The following is a 17,780-nucleotide window of genomic DNA, read 5'->3' as shown; positions in this document are numbered from 1 at the left end:
CAGTAAGCTTGACATCTGTGGTGGGCAAATTATTTGAAGGCTTGTTAAGGGATCACATTCAAAATTTTGTCCTAATGAATGGCATTATGAGCAACAATCAGCATGGCTTTATGAAGGATAGGTCATGTCAGACGAATTTGATTGCATTTTATGATGTGGTAAGTAAGATTCTGGATAGTGGGGGGGCAGTAGATGTGATCTATTTGGATTTTGCCAAAGCGTTTGATACTGTGCTTTCTAAACTAAGGTCTGTTGGGCTTAATGAAGTCGTTTGCACATGGATAGGAAACTGGCTACAGGATCGGGTACAGAGGGTGGTTGTTAATGGGACATTCTCTACTTGGAGTAAGGTTCTTAGTGGGGTCCCCCAGGGCTCAGTATTGGGTCCACTTTTATTTAACTTGTTCATTAATGACTTAGGGGAGGGTGTTGTAAGTAATGTATCAGTGTTTGCAGATGACACAAAATTATCCAGCCCAATTAATTCCATCCAGGATGTGGCATCCTTGCAACAGGATCTTGACAAACTGGCAATCTGGGCAGCTAAGTGGCAAATGAGATTCAATGTTGATAAATGTAAAGTCCTGCACCTGGGATGTAAAAATATCCAAGCCACTTATACTCTTAATGGGACTGCACTAGGCAAATCCATTATGGAAAAGGACCTTGGAGTCCTTGTAGATGATAAACTTGGCTGTAGCAAGCAATGCCAGTCAGCAGCATCAAGGGCAAATAAGGTCTTGAGCTGTATTAAAAGGGGCATAGAGTCACGGGAGGAGGGGGTCATTCTTCCACTGTATAGAGCACTTGTAAGGCCCCATCTAGAATATGCCGTACAGTTTTGGTCTCCAGCACTCAAACAGGACATTATTGTATTAGAGAGGGTACAGAGAAGGGCAACTAAGCTGGTAAAAGGTATTGAAAATCTTAGCTATGAGGAAAGACTGGCCAAATTGGGGATGTTCACGCTGGAGAAGAGGCGCTTAAGGGGTGATATGATGACTATGTATAAATATATAAGGGGATCATATAACAATCTCTCTAATGCTTTATTTACCAGTAGGTCTTTCCAGCTGACACGAGGTCACCCATTCCGATTAGAAGAAAAGAGGTTCCGCCTAAATATTCGGAAGGGGTTTTTTACAGTGAGAGCTGTGAAGATGTGGAATTCTCTCCCTGAATCAGTTGTACAGGCTGATACATTAGATAGCTTTAAGAAGGGGTTGGATGGCTTTTTAGCAAGTGAGGGAATACAGGGTTATGGGAAATAGCTCATAGTCCAAGTTGATCCAGGGACTAGTCCGATTGCCATTTTGGAGTCAGGAAGGAATTTTTCCCCCTCTAAGGCAAATTGGAGAGGCTTCAGATGGGTTTTTTGCCTTCCTCTGGATCAACTGGCAGATAGGTAGTTAATAAACAAAAAAACAAAAAAAAAGGTTGAACTCGATGGACATGTGTCTTTTTTCAACCTTACTTACTATGTTACTATGTTACTATGTAATAACCCAAAACAGACACAATTTTAAGACTCGCACACAGGCCTTTGCCTTTTATACAGAATTTCTAGCTCTTTTATGCGTTTCATTTGAATAGTCAAATTCTATTAAAGGTGTCTCTGATCTGCAGTGATGGAAACAACAGACAACTTGCATGTTTAAAGGCAGACGATTACTGATCTTGCCATGACTCGTGTTTAAAGAAGATGTCGTGAAGCTGCAGCCAGAAAATTCACTTCTTACAATAAATTACTATAATTTCTTTGAAATGAAAGAATATCATTTTTCCTGACGCAGCCCCATTCAGTCGAACACACTGTTGTCAGGCACAAACATATTTATGATGATGATGGTGTCCCTTTACATTAAACCAAAGGCTTGGAATTGTAACTCATCCTAAATGAAAGGCCACCAGTATTCCGAGCTCTTTTCTCTTTTGATGTACAATGCGAGTATTACAGCTCCCTTAAGAATACAAAGTCACGCAGTAAGTAAATGTGCCGAACCCACATATTTTCCATAGCTCAGCAACTGGGAAGCCATAAATGCGAGAAAAAATAGGTAGGTCTGTGCTTGAGAGAATATGCCCGCTTCATTCATGGTATAATGATCAGCAGGCGCCTGTAAATATATCATTTAGCCTCCAGCTTATTGCCTTTTTGGGAGGATGTGGGACAGGATAGAGAACGAGGAGAATAAACGCAGGAGACACATAATACAAAACAATGAGAGACAGAGAGAGGGGAAAAAAAGAAAAGTATAATTTCAAGTTGAACATTTTAAAAACTGTGCTCAGCGGGACAAAGTATATAAAACACAAGGGGCAATACATGTCTGAGCCCAATAAACAAGTCTAAAAAAATGTATATATATATTGCAATATATGGATAAACTGTTTTGTTTAAAGGGTAAGGCATTTTTCAGTAGCAGTATGCACAAAATGTCTCTGTCTTAAATATATTGATAATGGGTTGAGTGCAGAGGACTCTTGTATTTGTCTATATGTATTTTGTGGTCACAGCCTCATTGCACCCCCGCCTAGTGGTTTTAAAAAATAGTAGTGAGCACAACTTTCTCTTGTTTGTTATAGTTATACAGGAACAGTGATCAGCTCCATGTTGTAGCTCCCACCCCTCCCAGCTATAGTCAGGTGATCCCACTGGTGTCTAGGGGCAGCCAAGTTTGGGAGTTTTACTTTGAAAGCAGCTAGTAAGTTGCAGGTAAAACTTAGTCCCTTTTTAAAATGTATAATGAAGCAATAGAATTCTTAATGAATCAGATGAAAATTAAGCGTAGGACTGGCCAGATATGGGATGACTTCGACGTAGTTGGCCAGCTTAAATATATTGCAATATATGGACAAACAATCCCTGTGTTGTTTAAAGGGTAAGGCATTTTTCAGTAGCAGTATGCACAAAATGTCTCTGTCTTAAATATATTGATAATGGGTTGAGTGCAGAGGACTCTTGTATTTGTCTATATGTATTTTGTTTTTATTATTTATATTATTGTTTATATTATTTATTTATTTTTTTATATGTTGTGGCTAGTAGTCCAAAACAGGAATATTGGAGATAACTCCACTACTAGCTCTAGTATCGGTAATTTATACTCAGTGGAAGGGTGTTTTCCCTTAGGCTCATGGGTAGAGTGAGTGGTTGCTGCTCATCGTTTATTTAAGGGAGGGAAGCACATGGATATTCCTCTATGGTGTTAAGGTGGCCATAGATGCACCGATAACGTACAAAAAAATTTTCATACGATATTCGGTACGTGTATGGAGGGAGACGAGTCGATTGTTATTGGCAGAGATGTGCTCATCAATCGAGCTGGCTGGAAAACTTTGATCGGGCACCTTTGAAGGCATCCAAACACTGGCCATTGTTAGTGCTGAATCATCAAATACAGGTAGAATTCTCACCCAGAATTCACCATTCACCCAGAAGTGCCATCCATGAACCCAGAAGCGCCATCACACTACAGAGCATTTTCGTCCAGAGGAGTAAAGCAGAGTTTACTTTCTTTTTTCTAAATGGCTGCTTACAATTTAATCATCGATATCTTAAGTGTGCCTGCGGCCCCCCTGCAGGGTCAGGACATGAAGGATATTCGATCAAATCCAAATGCGGGTATTTCCCGGGGGAGGGGTAGCCAACCCGCTGCAGGACCCGCCCCAGGGACTCATGAGTAGGGCGATTCTATGTATAATCCCTTAAGACACTAGGAGACCGTGATCTGAAAAAACGGGTCATAAATGTTACAGTGTTCTGGCACTTAAGATGAACAAGGATTACTGCCCTTTTAATCTCTCTGTACATGGGCATTTGTTGGCATAACTAGAGCTAAAGAATGTCATTTAGTGGATTTTCTTTTTGAGAGAGAGTGTGGCAAGTCACATTTGTTTCAGAATTCATATCTTAATATCAACGTCCTGCTTGTTTTAATTAATGAGTAATTAAACGTTGCTTTCCATATAGATCTCCCACACAGTTTACAGTCCCTCTTTAGCGTTCTGTCCGAGCTCAGACACAGAATACGTTGTATTTCTCACACACAGTGGGCTTTAGGGGAAAGTGATCATAAATTGGCATTTAATCTTGTGTATGTGAAGCCCTAACAGGCAATGTCATCCTCTGTGGGTTAGAGATCCCATTGGCACAGGAATACACAACACAAATCCTTCTAATGAAGAAACTTATGTTTCAAAGAAAAGAATCTTCACTTTGGCCATTTCTGTTTGCAAAACATGGAGAGACACAATGTTGTCCCTACGTATAAACATATCCAATTTCTTGTCATCAACATTGGGGTGTATCAGATGAGGGAATAGAGTAAAGTTATGGGACCTGTTATACAGAATGCTTGGGACCTAGACTAACCAAATACTGGACCTCCATGGGGGCCCTAAGCAAATACTGGGTCAGAACTAGGGGTAGGCAGCATAGGCATGTGTCTTTGGAGCACTTGGGTGAGTGCAAAAAACATCTACATCAACTCACACTATGTTGAGCCTGCTGCACATAGTACTTGGAGGGGTTGGGTTTAGTTGCAAGGAGGCAGGTGGCGGTGATCAAGTGGGAAGGGATGTGGGAATCCAGAGACAGCAAGGAGACAAGGAAAGGGTATGACGTTGGGTGGCCTTTGGCTTAATTCTTCTGTGTGCAGGGCACGGTGCAAAGTGAAAAAAAAAAGAGCCATGAAAGTCATATTGCACCATGCCCAGGGCATAATAAATGACCACTTTGGAGTAAAAACATGTTTTTTGTCCTAGATATTCTTAGAAATATAGCTAAATAACTGGTATTACCTTGTTTCTGTAACCTTGTTATGGGCTAATGTAGGCCCCTAACCAAATGATGTCCCTATATGGGGGACCTAACCAAATGCTGTCCCTCCATGAAGGGCCCTAACCAAATACTGTCCCTCCATGAAGGGCCCTAACCAAATAATGTCCCTCCATGGAGGGCCCTAACCAAATACTGTTCCTCCATGGCGGGCCCTAACCAAATACTGTTCCTCCATGGCGGGCCCTTACCAAATTCTGTCCCTCCATGGATGGCCCTAACCAAATACTGTCCCTCCATCGAGGGCCTTAACCAAATACTGTTCCTCCATGGTGGGCCCTAACTAAATACTGTCCCTCCATGAAGGCCCTAACCAAATACTGTCCCCTCCATGAAGTGCCCTAACCCAATGTTGAACTGAATGAAAACCTGGTCAACCTGTTCTTAATGAAATTGCTATTATTTTAGAGAACTACTTTTTGTCTATAAGCCTTACCTTGCCCTTCTGGAGTTTCTCCGAATGGGTTGATCTCGACTTGCGTGGCGTCCACTTTCAGGAAGAGATCGTACAGCCTCTTAATTTGCTCGGCAGCCTGTTTCAATAAACACAGTAAAATGGTGATGTCAATGTTCTGTTGCAAGCGCTGGGTGTTTTATGAACCCTTAAATAACAGTTTTATACGTTTGTGAAACAGTCGTTATTCCAGACACCAGCAGACCTATGTATCATGCATTTTTTTTTTTTTTTTTTAAAGCGGATTTCAATAAAGGAAAAAAAACTTGCCGTATTGGATGGATGGGAAATTGTTGCCGGGCTGATGCAAAAACACTCTGTATATTTCTTCTATTTGCCATCTAAAAGGCGATTTACTTTACACGGAATCAATGCACTCAAAATAATTATGTCTAACAGGGGAATATTGTACCGATGTTTTTCCAATAGCTGCAAAACTGAAATGTAATTGTGGAATCTTAAATGGGGGGAAACATTCTGCTCTCTAGTACAAACTCTCAGATAAATGCCGTAGCACAAAAATATTTGTAGAACAAAGGGATAATGGGGCACTATTAATCCAAATGTAAACAAGAGACTCAATTGGTCTCTTTTTAAATTAGGGTTGCAATAGAAAAATTAAATCTCCCGATTTAAGCTCCCATAGACGCGACGATTCTTCTTGCCGAACGACCGATTTTAGGGAAGCCCGACCAATCCTTCGAAATTATCGTGCGGTTAGTGGGATTCGAACGATCGTACATCTTACAATTTTTCGGCCGACATCTGTCAGGAAATTGATCGGCCAGGTCAAAAAATCTTTGTCGGTCCCAGTGCAATCTCTCTATGTTTGCAGGGCCAAGCAGGCAGCTCCCCTTTGTTTTCCTGCCAAATTGGTCTTTTTAGTTGATGGTAAATTCGTACGATCGTTCTGAGAAGATCGTGGTCTCACGATCAGGATCTGATCTTTTAAAAATCTCAACATCTATGGCCAGCTTTAGACTCGCTCCTCTCCTGCCTGAGATTAATCATACCTCCCAACTGGGACAGTCCCTCTTTTGACAGCTCAACCCGCAGTCCCTCATTTGTAGTGAAAAGTCCTGATATGTTTCTGCACTGAACAGCCAGAAAAAGAAACAAAGTTTCTAACTTAATTGGCTTTTGGCAGAGAGCCCAGAACAGCCAGAGCAAGAGATAAGAAACTTTTAGATAAGCAAATAAATCATTGGGAAAAGTTAGACTCACAGCTTAAAGGGCAATTCACCTTCATTAGCAAAACTGTAATAACTGAAAAAAAACTAACAGAAACATGTTCAAACTTTTATAACCTGCCAAATTTTGTATAATGAACATGATAATTAGGGGGTGTGGCCACAAAAATGGGCATGGTCAAAAATTTTACTTTTTTGGCCCTCTTTTTATTTACAAAATGTTGGGAGGTATGGATTAACTCTGACTCCCAATCATAACCACAGGAAAAATTAAAAGGAACACAGGGCTGGGGGTTGCACTGGGTCGCCATGTGGAGGACCTAAATGGGGCGAAGGGGGGAGGTCCTGAGATTTCAGCCCCCGTGGGCCCCAGTCCAACGCTCAACAACACTTCACACTATGTTGAGCCTGCTGCATGTAGCATTTGGAGGGGTTGGATTTCATTGTAAGGAAACAGGTTGCAGTGATCAAGAGGGCAGGGATGAGGGCAACCAGAGGCAGCAGGGAGTGCAGGGAATGAGGTTGGGTGGCCTTTCTCTCCCCTACCAGTTGTACAAGCTGTATTAAAGGGGTGGTTCACCTTTATGTTAATTTTTAGTATGTTAGAGAATGACTAATTATAAGCAGCTTTTCATTTGGTCTTCATTTGTTCTATTATTATTATTATTATTATTCTGACTCTTCCCAGCTTTGAAATGGGGGTCACTGACCCCATCTAAAAAAAAATTAATGCACTGTAAGGTTACAATTTTTGTTATTGCTTATTTTTATTACTCATCTTTCTATTCAGGCCTCTCCTATTCATATTCCAGTCTCTTATTTAAATCAATGCATGGTTGCTAGGGTAATTTGGTCACAGGCAAACAGATGGCTGAAACTGCAAACTGGAGAGCTGCTGAATAAAAAGCTAAATAACTCAAAAACCACAAATAATAAAAAAAAATGAAAACCAATTGTAAAATTGTCTCAGAATATCACTCTCTACTAAAAGTTAATTTAAGGGTAAACAACCCCTTTAATAAAACTTCTAAAACATCTTTCAATAACTTGTTACTCTCTGCCATGCCAAGTCCTTACCAATAGCCTTCATGAGGGAACATTAACCCTTTACCTTCCAGTAACACAGAATCTACATAGCAGCCAAAATAAGTTATAGAATGCAAGGTATTCCTAGGCAGGGCCTGGTGCCAACCACTGCCACCTTAAAGAAGAAACAAACCCTAAAGAGACCCCCTCCTCCCCCAGCCTAGCTGCTACCCCGGGCAAATGCCCCTAAGTCTTTACTTACCCCTCGGTGCAGATTCTGTCCAGCGTAGTTTACGGCAGCCATCTTGTTCTCTTCGGTAATGTTCGGAATGAGACTGGCGTAGTGGTGCAGTTGAAGCAATTTTCTGTTTCACAACAACTGCGCATGCACCGAAACTCCGCTGGTCTCATTCCGGAGATTACCGAAGCAGCTGAAGATGGCGCCCGTGAACGCCGATGCCTGAATCTGCACCAAGGGGTAAGTAAAGACTAAAGGGCATTTGCCCGGGTCAGCTAGGCTAGTAGGGAGGGGGGGGTCTATATAGGGTAGGGGGTAGGGTTTTTATTTTTTATTAAGGGTTTAGTTCTCCTTTAAGGCTTAAAAAGAGAAGGAAAGCTACGGAGGCATTTTATTGCCAATAGATTAGCTGCAACAGTGCAAGCTAGAATGCTATATTTATTCTGTAGAATGTTTTACCATACCTGATTAAAAAGCTCTAGAAACTCTCTGTTTGTTTAGAATAGGAGCTGCAGTATTAATGTGGTGTGACATCACTTCCTGCCTGAGTCTCTCCCTGCTCTGGTCTCAGATTACAGTAGAGAAGGGAGGGGTGGGGGAAGAGGAACAAACTGAGCATGCTCTTGCCCAGGGCAATGAGGTTTAAGCTGAAGGCAGGAAGTCTGATACAGAAGCCCATGTGTACACAATAGAAGGAAAGAAATGTGGTGTTTCTTTTGACAGGGGACTCAGAGCAGCACTATTTTGGGGGTTTACTGGTATATTTAGATGGACCTTTCTGATAAGGCTTACTTAGTTTTAACCTTTCCTTCTCCTTTAAAGCTAGAGGATCTCTTATGGAAGGAGACTGTTCACATTGCCAGTATTTCTTTAGAAAGATATTTAGATATTTAGAAACATCACTCGGATAGTTAATTGTAATGAAACAGATAGGGAGCCATAGAAGAGTGGTTTCCTGATGGACAAAACTGCTTAGAATGCTGAAAGCAGATCCGTCAGTTCATATAGAAAGATAAATGCAAATCAACAGATTCTTCGTATTCCTTTTGTTGTTCCTGTGAGTCGCCGGGTGTAACAGTGTGAGAGTGTTAGTGTGTTCATTAGGACTCTAGCAACCGGATTGCTGAAATTGCAAACTGGAGAGCTGCTGAATAAAAATAATAACGTAAAAACCACAAATAATAAAAAATGAAAACTAATTGCAAATAGTCTCAGAATATCCCTCTACATCATACTAAAGGTGCTGTTTTACCACTTCTACAAAACAGTAGCTCTATACTATTGAATTTATTGCTACTTTCATTCTCCCAAATCCATGCAGGTATGGTCTTAGGACCAGCCCTACCATTAGGGCAATGGCTCACTAGATTTTTTATTTTTTTATTTTTTTAATTTTTAAACACATTTTTCGAGATATATTAAAGGGGTTGTTTATATTTGAGATAACTTTTAGTTTGATGTAGAGTGTGATATTCTGAGACAGTTTTCAATTGGTTTTCATTTTTTATTATATAAGGTTTTTGAGTTATTTAGCGGCTCTTAAATTTGCATTTTAAACAGTCTGGTAGCTAGGGCCCAAATTCCCCTAGCAACCATGCATTGATTTGATTAAGCGACTGGAATATGAATAGGAGAGGGTCTTAATATAAAGATGAATAATAAAAATTAGCAATAACAATACATTTATAGCCTTACAGAGCATTTGTTTTTTTAGAAGGGTCAGCGACGCCAATTTGAAAACTGCAAAAAGTCCAAAGAAAAAGGCAAATAAAAATAAAAAATACACAATGAAAACCAATTTAAAAAGTTGCTTAGAGTTGACCATTCTATCACATAATAAAAGTTACCTTGAAGGTGAACCACCCCTTTAAAGTCCGATGCAGCAAAAAGCCTGAATCTGAAAATCCGCCATTTCAGACCTGCTGAGCTTGTCAATGGCAGAGTTCCCTATTCTATTTTGAAGTTTCTGTGGTCTGCACTGGAATTAGCCTGAAAATCTGGCCTTTTCGGGCAAAAAATCCAAAAAATTCAGAAAAAATTTCAGAAAAAAACAAGGGATTCGGGGAAAAAAAACTAAATAAGGTCAAATCGTGGATTCTAGTTTGGTCAAATGTTTTTATTTAAATTAGGGATGCACCGATTCCAGGATTCGGTTCGGGATTCAGCCGAATCCTTCTGCCCAGCCAAACCAAATCCGAATTTGCATATGCAAATCAGGGCCGGGAGGGAATTGTGTGACTTTTTGTCACAAAACAAGGGAGTAAAAAATGCTTCCCCTTCCCATTCCTAATTTTCATATGCAAATTAGGATTCAGATTCAGTTCGTTATTCGCCCAAATCTTTCGTGAAGGATTCGGGGGTACGGCCGAATCCAAAATAGTGGATTCTGTGCAACCCTAATTTAAATAATCAGAAAGATTTGGATTTTAGTAAATAACCCTCTATATTAGGGAAACCACATGGCAGTAGAGGTCAAGTGTTTCTATTAGCAATAATCTGATACTTTACTGTACATCCAAATGAAAAATAAATGGAAGGAACCGTCGTAGGCCACGTTACCTGCTGTTGAAGGGGTCCTTTAAATCCTAAATTGTCGGCCATCCGCAACGCTTGGCAGTCTTTTACACCTTCGAAAATGTCGATTTCCTCCTTTTAAGAGAGACAGGCATATTAAATAGAATATAAAACCATAACAGAATGTAAACAAGCTGCAAAAACAATATTAATGAATGTAAGGCCATAGGACGGCCTGCACCAAATCGGGGTGCTCATAGGGTCCCTTGTTTTTGTATCAACATGCTTTGAAAGATGCACTTCCACCACACGCCAGATCTTTATCCTGGGCAGCCTGACAGTACAATGTGACACTGCGGTTTCACTTTTAATTAGCGGGCAGATGGCACTAAAATACTATACTGCTAATTTCTAGATTTTTCATATAAAGGACAAGCAGTGCAGTTAATGTGCAGGGCTGCAGACAGGGGGTGGGCTGAGTGGGTCGGTCAGGACCCTTCATAAAAAGATGGAGTAGGGTACCTGACAAAGGCAATAACCTACTGTAGTGCCTTTTTCTTGTCAAACTTATTTTCTCGGATACATTTTTTTGCATCCGCGGCGGAGGTGCATAATTTTACTGCAGTTGGTTTTAAGGATAACAGTCAAACTTTTTTTGATTTAGGTGGAGCACGGTACAGGTAGGGGGTCCGTTATCCGGAAACCAATTAGCCAGAAATGCCTGAATTATAGGAAGGCAGTCACCCAAATAATTTTTTTTTAAAAATAATTTCCCTTTTCTCTGTAATAATTAACCAGTGCCTCTTAAGCTGGCCATACCTAGGGAGATCTGCTCGTATGGCGGAGTCTCTTCCCGATACGTCCAACTTGAGGTGGGCGATATCAGGTTGATCCAAACGTGGGCCCTAGGGCCCAATGATCGGATCACAATGAGAAGAATATGGGCCACATTAAAGGAGAAGGAAAGGCTAAAACTAAGTAAGCTTTACCAGAAAGGTCTATATAAATACACCAGCAAATCCTCTGTCAAAAGAAACACTGCATTTCTTTCCTTCTATTGTGTACTCATGGGCTTCTGTATCAGACTTCCTGTTTTCAGCTTAAACCTCCAGGGCTTGGGCTTGAGCATGCTCAGTTTGCTCCTCTTCCCCTCCCCCCTTCTCTGCCGTTATCTGAGCCCAGAGCTATAAGTGAGCAGGGAAAGACTCAGGCAGATAGTGATGTCACACCAAGCTAATATGGCAGCTGCTATCCTAAACAAACAGAGCTTCTAGAGCTGTTTACTCAGGTATGGTTAAGCATTCTACAGAATAAATATAGTGTTATAGCTTGCAATGTTGTGGCTAATCTATTGGCAATAAAATGTCTCAGTAGCTTTCCTTCATCTTTAACAAACAGACGCTATCCTTGATTTGACAGGATTTTTAAGACGACCGATCGACATCTTTCGGGAAGCCCGTTGGAGGGCCCAATAAACTGCCAATTTAATCTGTTGCCAGCTTATATCTGTGAGTGTATGGGGCCTTAACTTGATCCAAACACAGACATAATTAATCCTTATTGGAGACAAAACAAGCTTATTGGGACTCTGCCATCCCCAAATCCTGAGCATTCTGGATAACAGGTCCCATACCTTTACAGCATACTGAAATCAATGATCCGATGGCATTGTGAACTAGCTGCAGCAATTAGCTTGCACCAACTGCAAACAAGGTTCTAGACAACCAAATACAAGTTCAAGATAAAACCCTTTACGTTATCTAAAAGGAGTACAAAGCCTTATAAATTACATGTGTCTTTGCAGGGGCCCCTCTGGAAGCTAAGGGCCAGCTCAAATGCCCTTTCTTTTCTTTAAAGCAGCCCTGATTTTTTGTGAACAAATTGGAAAAATTCATCATATCTGTGCTCTGCCTCGCAGATGTCTATGACTTAATCGCGAGATGCATTGTACTAAACTCAACAATGCCTTAAAAAATGAAATGAGAAAAATGAGAATTATACGGCAAAAGGAACATTGGGAAATGGAAGAAAGGGTTGCTGTCAATGCAAAGCAAGAGCGAATACAGATTGTTCCTGCAAAGAAATACAATGTAAGGAACATGTCACGTTGGTGAACTTTCTAGCAATGATTATTTGACAAGGGAAATTGGCTAAAAATTGAGAGGGCCTCCAACTGACAGAGGAGAGATGGTCAAAAGAAACTAACTTGCAAACTGGTGGAATTTTCACAATGTGACCTGAACATTGTCAATCATTCCTCCTTCTCTATGAGGCTTATTGACCAACTGATCTCCCGCATATTACTGGTGACACTATTGGGACTGCCCTAATTAGTTTGGCCAATTTCTGCCCCTTAAAGCCACAAGTTTGTTCAATACTGAGATTGTCCTTAAAGGAGAACTAATGTTAAATAAAGAAAAAGGCTAGAACTGCTATATATTATGTTTTGGCATTCTTTACTAGCTTAAGGCCACTATGGTCCCTTAGCAGAGAAGAATTGAAGGTGCCTTTGAAGGTGCCCTCAGTAGCTCCCCATGTTCTTTTCTGAGCTCACACTTTGGGCTAATAAACAGCCCCGTAGTATCAGCTTCTATGACAGATAAAGCTAATTTCTGACAACCCCAAAGCTTAGCTTCTCAACAGCAGAACACTGAGCGTGAGTGATGACACTCAAATGACAACCATACAAGATCCAAGATGGCGAGATTCTCTGACCCAATTTCGCCTAGATCATTTTTATATAAGGCTACTAGGGACCCAGTAAGTTCAATATATGATTTCTAGACATTTCTAGGCTTTAGTTCTCCTTTAAAGGAGAAGGAAAGCTACGGAGGCATTTTATTGCCAATAGATTAGCTGCAACAGTGCAAGCTAGAATGCTATATTTATTCTGTAGAATGTTTTACCATACCTGAGTAAAATGCTCTAGAAACTCTCTGTTTGTTTAAGTTAGGAGCTGCAGTATTAATGTGGTGTGACATCACTTCCTGCCTGAGTCTCTCCCTGCTCTGGGCTCAGATTACAGTAGAGAAGGGAGGGGGGGGGAGAAGAGGAACAAACTGAGCATGCTCTTGCCCAGGGCAATGAGGTTTAAGCTGAAGGCAGGAAGTCTGATACAGAAGCCCATGTGTACACAATAGAAGGAAAGAAATGCAGTGTTTCTTTTGACAGGGGACTCAGAGGAACATTACTTTGGGGGTTTACTGGTATATTTAGATTGGCCTTTCTGATAAGGCTTACTTAGTTTTAACCTTTCCTTCTCCTTTAAGCAACCATCTTATTACTACGACATGGACACAAACAAGCAGGCTGATGCCTCCATACATTACAATCATTCAGCCTAGGTTTTTCTTTTGGACAATTTACTGTGCTCAAGGATCACAATAAAGTTTGATAGACCCAATGAACAAGCTTCTGATGGAAAGTGACCCAACTGGTAGAACGCCCAGGCCATATATGAACAGATTTGGGCAACTATTCTCTTAACACAGTTATTTCAGGTAAGATACCAAATGTGCCATTAGGCATATTTCATGAAAACTGTCCGTAGGGCAAATGGGGTATCTGGTCTATAACTAGCATTCATTAAAGTGCCTTAAAAGTAATGATGTGTTTTTTCATTGGGGGAAAACAGAATATTGTTAAGCACAGAGCATTGACTTTACCTTAAAAATAAGTTCAGGTGTTTTCTCCGCCACTTCTTCAATGTCCATTCCTCCTTGAGGACTTCCAACTAAAACAGGTCCATTACAAGCTCGGTCCATTAATATAGCCAAGTAGGTTTCTCTTGTAATGTCCAGAGCCTCAGCAACCATTACCTAAATCAATAGAAAGACTATTACAAAAAGGAATAAAACTATTTGGGAGTAAAAAGACAAAACTAGACAGAAAATTGTCAGCTACAATCTAAAAGTGCCTATTATTATGCAAGGATCAAAGGGCATTGAATCTCATTAAAAGAAAAGAAACAGACTTCTTTTAGCAAATTAAGGTTGACCCCTGGTTTGGGTTGAAATTTAGGCAAACATTGAGGGTTACGGTTGGGTGAGGGTCAGTTTGGGGAAGTTCATTCCTCCACTGCTCTTGAAGATTCCCAGTCTTAAAACCAGAGGTGCGAACGGAAGTACAGAGTGAGAAGACGTGGATAGTAGTTGGGCGAGGGTCCTTCAAACGGCAATACTTTACAGGTTACATTATTGTGGTTTAGGGTTGGGCACAGGTTAAGGTATTTAGGGTCTGGTGTAGGTTGAGTTTTTCCTGACCTGTACAACACTAGAGGGGTATGGATCAAACATTTTAGGATTAGCATTCTGCCTTTCCTCGAGTGACATGGGGAAGTTCTATCATTTATCATTCCATGGACTTCTCCAGACCAAAATAATATGCACTACAAGAGTGCAGCAAATGTTGCCATTATAAGACATTATAACATTCCAGAGAAGCCTCCAAACACAGGAGTGAAGAACAACAGATACCTCCATATCAGAGGACCAACACAAGCATTAAAAATTTCCTTGGGGAAGCCAAATGAGTGCTGTGATTGGCTATTTGGCAGCCCCTATGTGGACTGGCAGACTAGAGGAGGCTCCTTTTGGCATTACACCTGGTTTTTATACAACCAAAACTTGCCCCCAAGAAAAGAACTGAAAAATAAGCTCCTGCTTTGAGGTCACTGGGAGCAACATCCACTGGGTTGGTGAGAAACATGTTGCTCATGAGCCACTGGTTGAGAATCACTGATCTTTTTCTTTACTTCCATCTGTTTGCTACAAATTATAAATATACAAACTGAAATTTGTTCAGAAGGCTTGGGACCTTGGGTTTTAAATATAAGGCGCATTACTTGGATCATCATATCTGAATGCTATAAACCATTTAAACATGAAATAAACCCAGCAGGACTGTTTTGCCACCAGCGTGGATCCATGCAACTTAGTTACCATTAGGCAGGACACATTTTGGAGCATTTTGGATAACAGATCCCATATTCGTGGTTGCAATTGCACGGCAGACAGAGGGCTGCTTGTTGCACACAGTGGCGTAACTAGATGTTGCTGGGCCCCACAGCAAATTAATTTTAGGTCCCCCAACATATCCAGTGTTTGTCCTGTTTTACCAATATATGTTCAAATTGCTCATCAATGAGAGCCTCATGGGGCCCCCTGTACCTCCTGGCCCCCCCTGCAGCCGCAGGGTCTGCCTCCTCTGTAGTTACGCCCCTGGTTGCACATGCCTGGCCTATAGACTTGGGACATTGAGTAGATCATCAAGCTGCAGTAGAACTTCTCTCTCTGATAAACTGGCCCCTATTTTTAGTTTGGCCGTTGTCCCAGCTTCCATGTATCCAATATGCATTTTCCATGGTGAAATAAATTCTATTTTGTTTTCTGAAGTCGCATTGCCAGGTGCATCTCTTAACCTCTGAGAAGCAGAGACACATTTCACACACTGATGGCGTTCCTCCTCCTCCCGGCGCCTAATGAAGCATCATTTCAGATCTGGAGGATAATGGCACATAGGTGCTGTTAAACGGGAAGCATAACGAGCCCGCACCAACCACCAGTAGCTTTTGTTTTCCCCATTTAAAAGGAAAGAGTTTGCTTTAGGAGCTCGGTGCATGGACGGCTGCCAAGAGTCGGAGAAAGTGCCTAATTAATTGCCTGAGGACAGGCGCTCGTTGATGCGCTTTTTTTGCTGAAGCACGACGAAAGGGGCACCGAAAGCTGAACTGCAGTCTTCAGCTGGTATTCCAGATCCCTCACAAGAACTTAATTACTGGATATCAAGGGTGATAAAAGAAGAAGTATTTTTAGCCAGACGCTATCCCGCTACTGTGGCACAGACTGCGCAGGTATTACAGGGCAACATTATATTGTAAAGTTAAAGTAAATCCAAATAAAGTAATCCCTTAAAGGGGCTGCTCAACTTGCAACACTTTTTTCAGTTCAGTTGGTTATCAGATAGTTGACGAGAAATTATGACCTTTTCCAATGTGTCACCATTTTTAACTAATATTGAAGTATAAATTTTATTTTTTCACCTTCTAAAGCAACTCTGGGGGGGGGTCGCCGACCCTGTAAAGTGTTGTAAATTGATACATTTAGTTGATACATTTCTTATCTTTGTCCCTGCTGAGCAGAATCCCGGAGTTTCATTAAAGGTTACTTAATAGTTGCTAATACTTCAGAGATGCTGCTAAGAAATCTATCAACTAATGGAGCAAATTGTAACCGAACCTGCACCAGGGACATTAAACTTTAATTTTGATAAAACTGTTAAAAATGGAAAGCAATTGAAAAAAGTCTTTATTTTTGGAGAAGAATCTGAAACTTTAACTTAACTGAAAAAGGGTTTGGAAGCTGAACAACAAGTCTTGTATATGTATATATACAGGTATGGGACCTGTTATCCAGAATGCTCGGGACCTGGGGCTTTCCGGATTACGTGTCTTTCCGTAATTTGGATCTTCCCACCTTGAGTCTACTAGAAAATCACATAAACATTAAATAAAGCCAATAGGCTGGTTTTGCTCCCAATAAGGATTAATTATATCTTATTTGGGATCAAGTACAAGCTACTGTTTTATTATTACACAGAAAAAGGAAATCATTTTTTAAAATTTGGATTATTTGGATTATTTGATTTGGATTATTTGATGCAATCTCACAGATGCAGAAAACACCCAGTTGTATTCATTAAGAATATGCCTATACAGAAAGACATTTGCCATATCACTACCTGGTCAGTATAATGTCTCTTTGAAGACAAGAACACATTAATGCAGGGGCCCCCAAACCTTTTTTACCCTAGAGGAACACTCTAAAAAAGGCCGGCGAGCAACACAAGCTTGAAAAATGTTCCTGCGATTGATTCCTGTTGGCTATTCATAATTCCTATGTGGACTGGCACAGGGGCGCTTCTATAATGAGGCCGCCTGAGAATCTCGCCTCAGGCGGCAAAATGCCGGTTAGTTCAAGGGGCGGCATTTGGACTGCTGTGCTGGCGTGCTGCGGACAAGTTAGAAAAAATGTATATATTCGATGCGTGTAATGCGCCTGCACCGGCGCCTTTCACCGATAGTTGTACTTGTTCCCCTCTGCTGCTGACGGCTGCCACAGTGCCGCCCCTGACTCCTGTGATGTGCCTGTGCGGAGTGCGGTCAGTCAGTGCGCGTGCGTCACGTGCTGCGCTCCGCTGCTCCCTGTTCCTGCTCACGTGACGCCGGTGACGTCACTATCTCTAGGGCTGGGTCGCTGGCTTTTGGAGTTTTAGACTGCAGCCTGCAGCAGTGCCTGGATTTGTTGTTGGACTGCCCGTGGTGGCTGGCTGGCTGCTGCATCTGTCTAGGACCAGGTACTGTACTCACTGTACTTACAGAAAAATTAACAAATATTTGTAATAAATAATATAATAGTTGTACTGCCCCTGTCTGTCTGTTATTTGAATTCCACTCCCACTGTGTGTGTGTCATCAAAAAGTCAAGGCTTAAGTTTAAAAAAAAAAAAAGTTTAAAAAAGT

The 17,780-nt window shown here is 41.1% G+C and overlaps 1 protein-coding gene across 1 annotated transcript in view; it reads right to left on the bottom strand.

Moving 5' to 3' along the window:
• suclg2.L (succinate-CoA ligase, GDP-forming, beta subunit L homeolog) overlaps positions 1-17,780 on the bottom strand; it is a 154,759-nt gene that overhangs the window by 82,020 nt on the left and 54,959 nt on the right. Inside the window, 3 exon segments of the mRNA NM_001096439.1 lie at positions 5,277-5,373; positions 10,308-10,397; positions 13,928-14,080. Coding sequence (NP_001089908.1) covers positions 5,277-5,373; positions 10,308-10,397; positions 13,928-14,080 — 340 coding nt within the window.

This window comes from Xenopus laevis, chromosome 4L, assembly GCF_017654675.1.
Source record: "Xenopus laevis strain J_2021 chromosome 4L, Xenopus_laevis_v10.1, whole genome shotgun sequence".
Lineage (NCBI taxonomy): Eukaryota > Metazoa > Chordata > Amphibia > Anura > Pipidae > Xenopus > Xenopus laevis.
The sequence above is the reverse complement of the archived record's forward strand: the minus strand, read 5'-3'. Positions and strand labels throughout refer to the sequence as shown.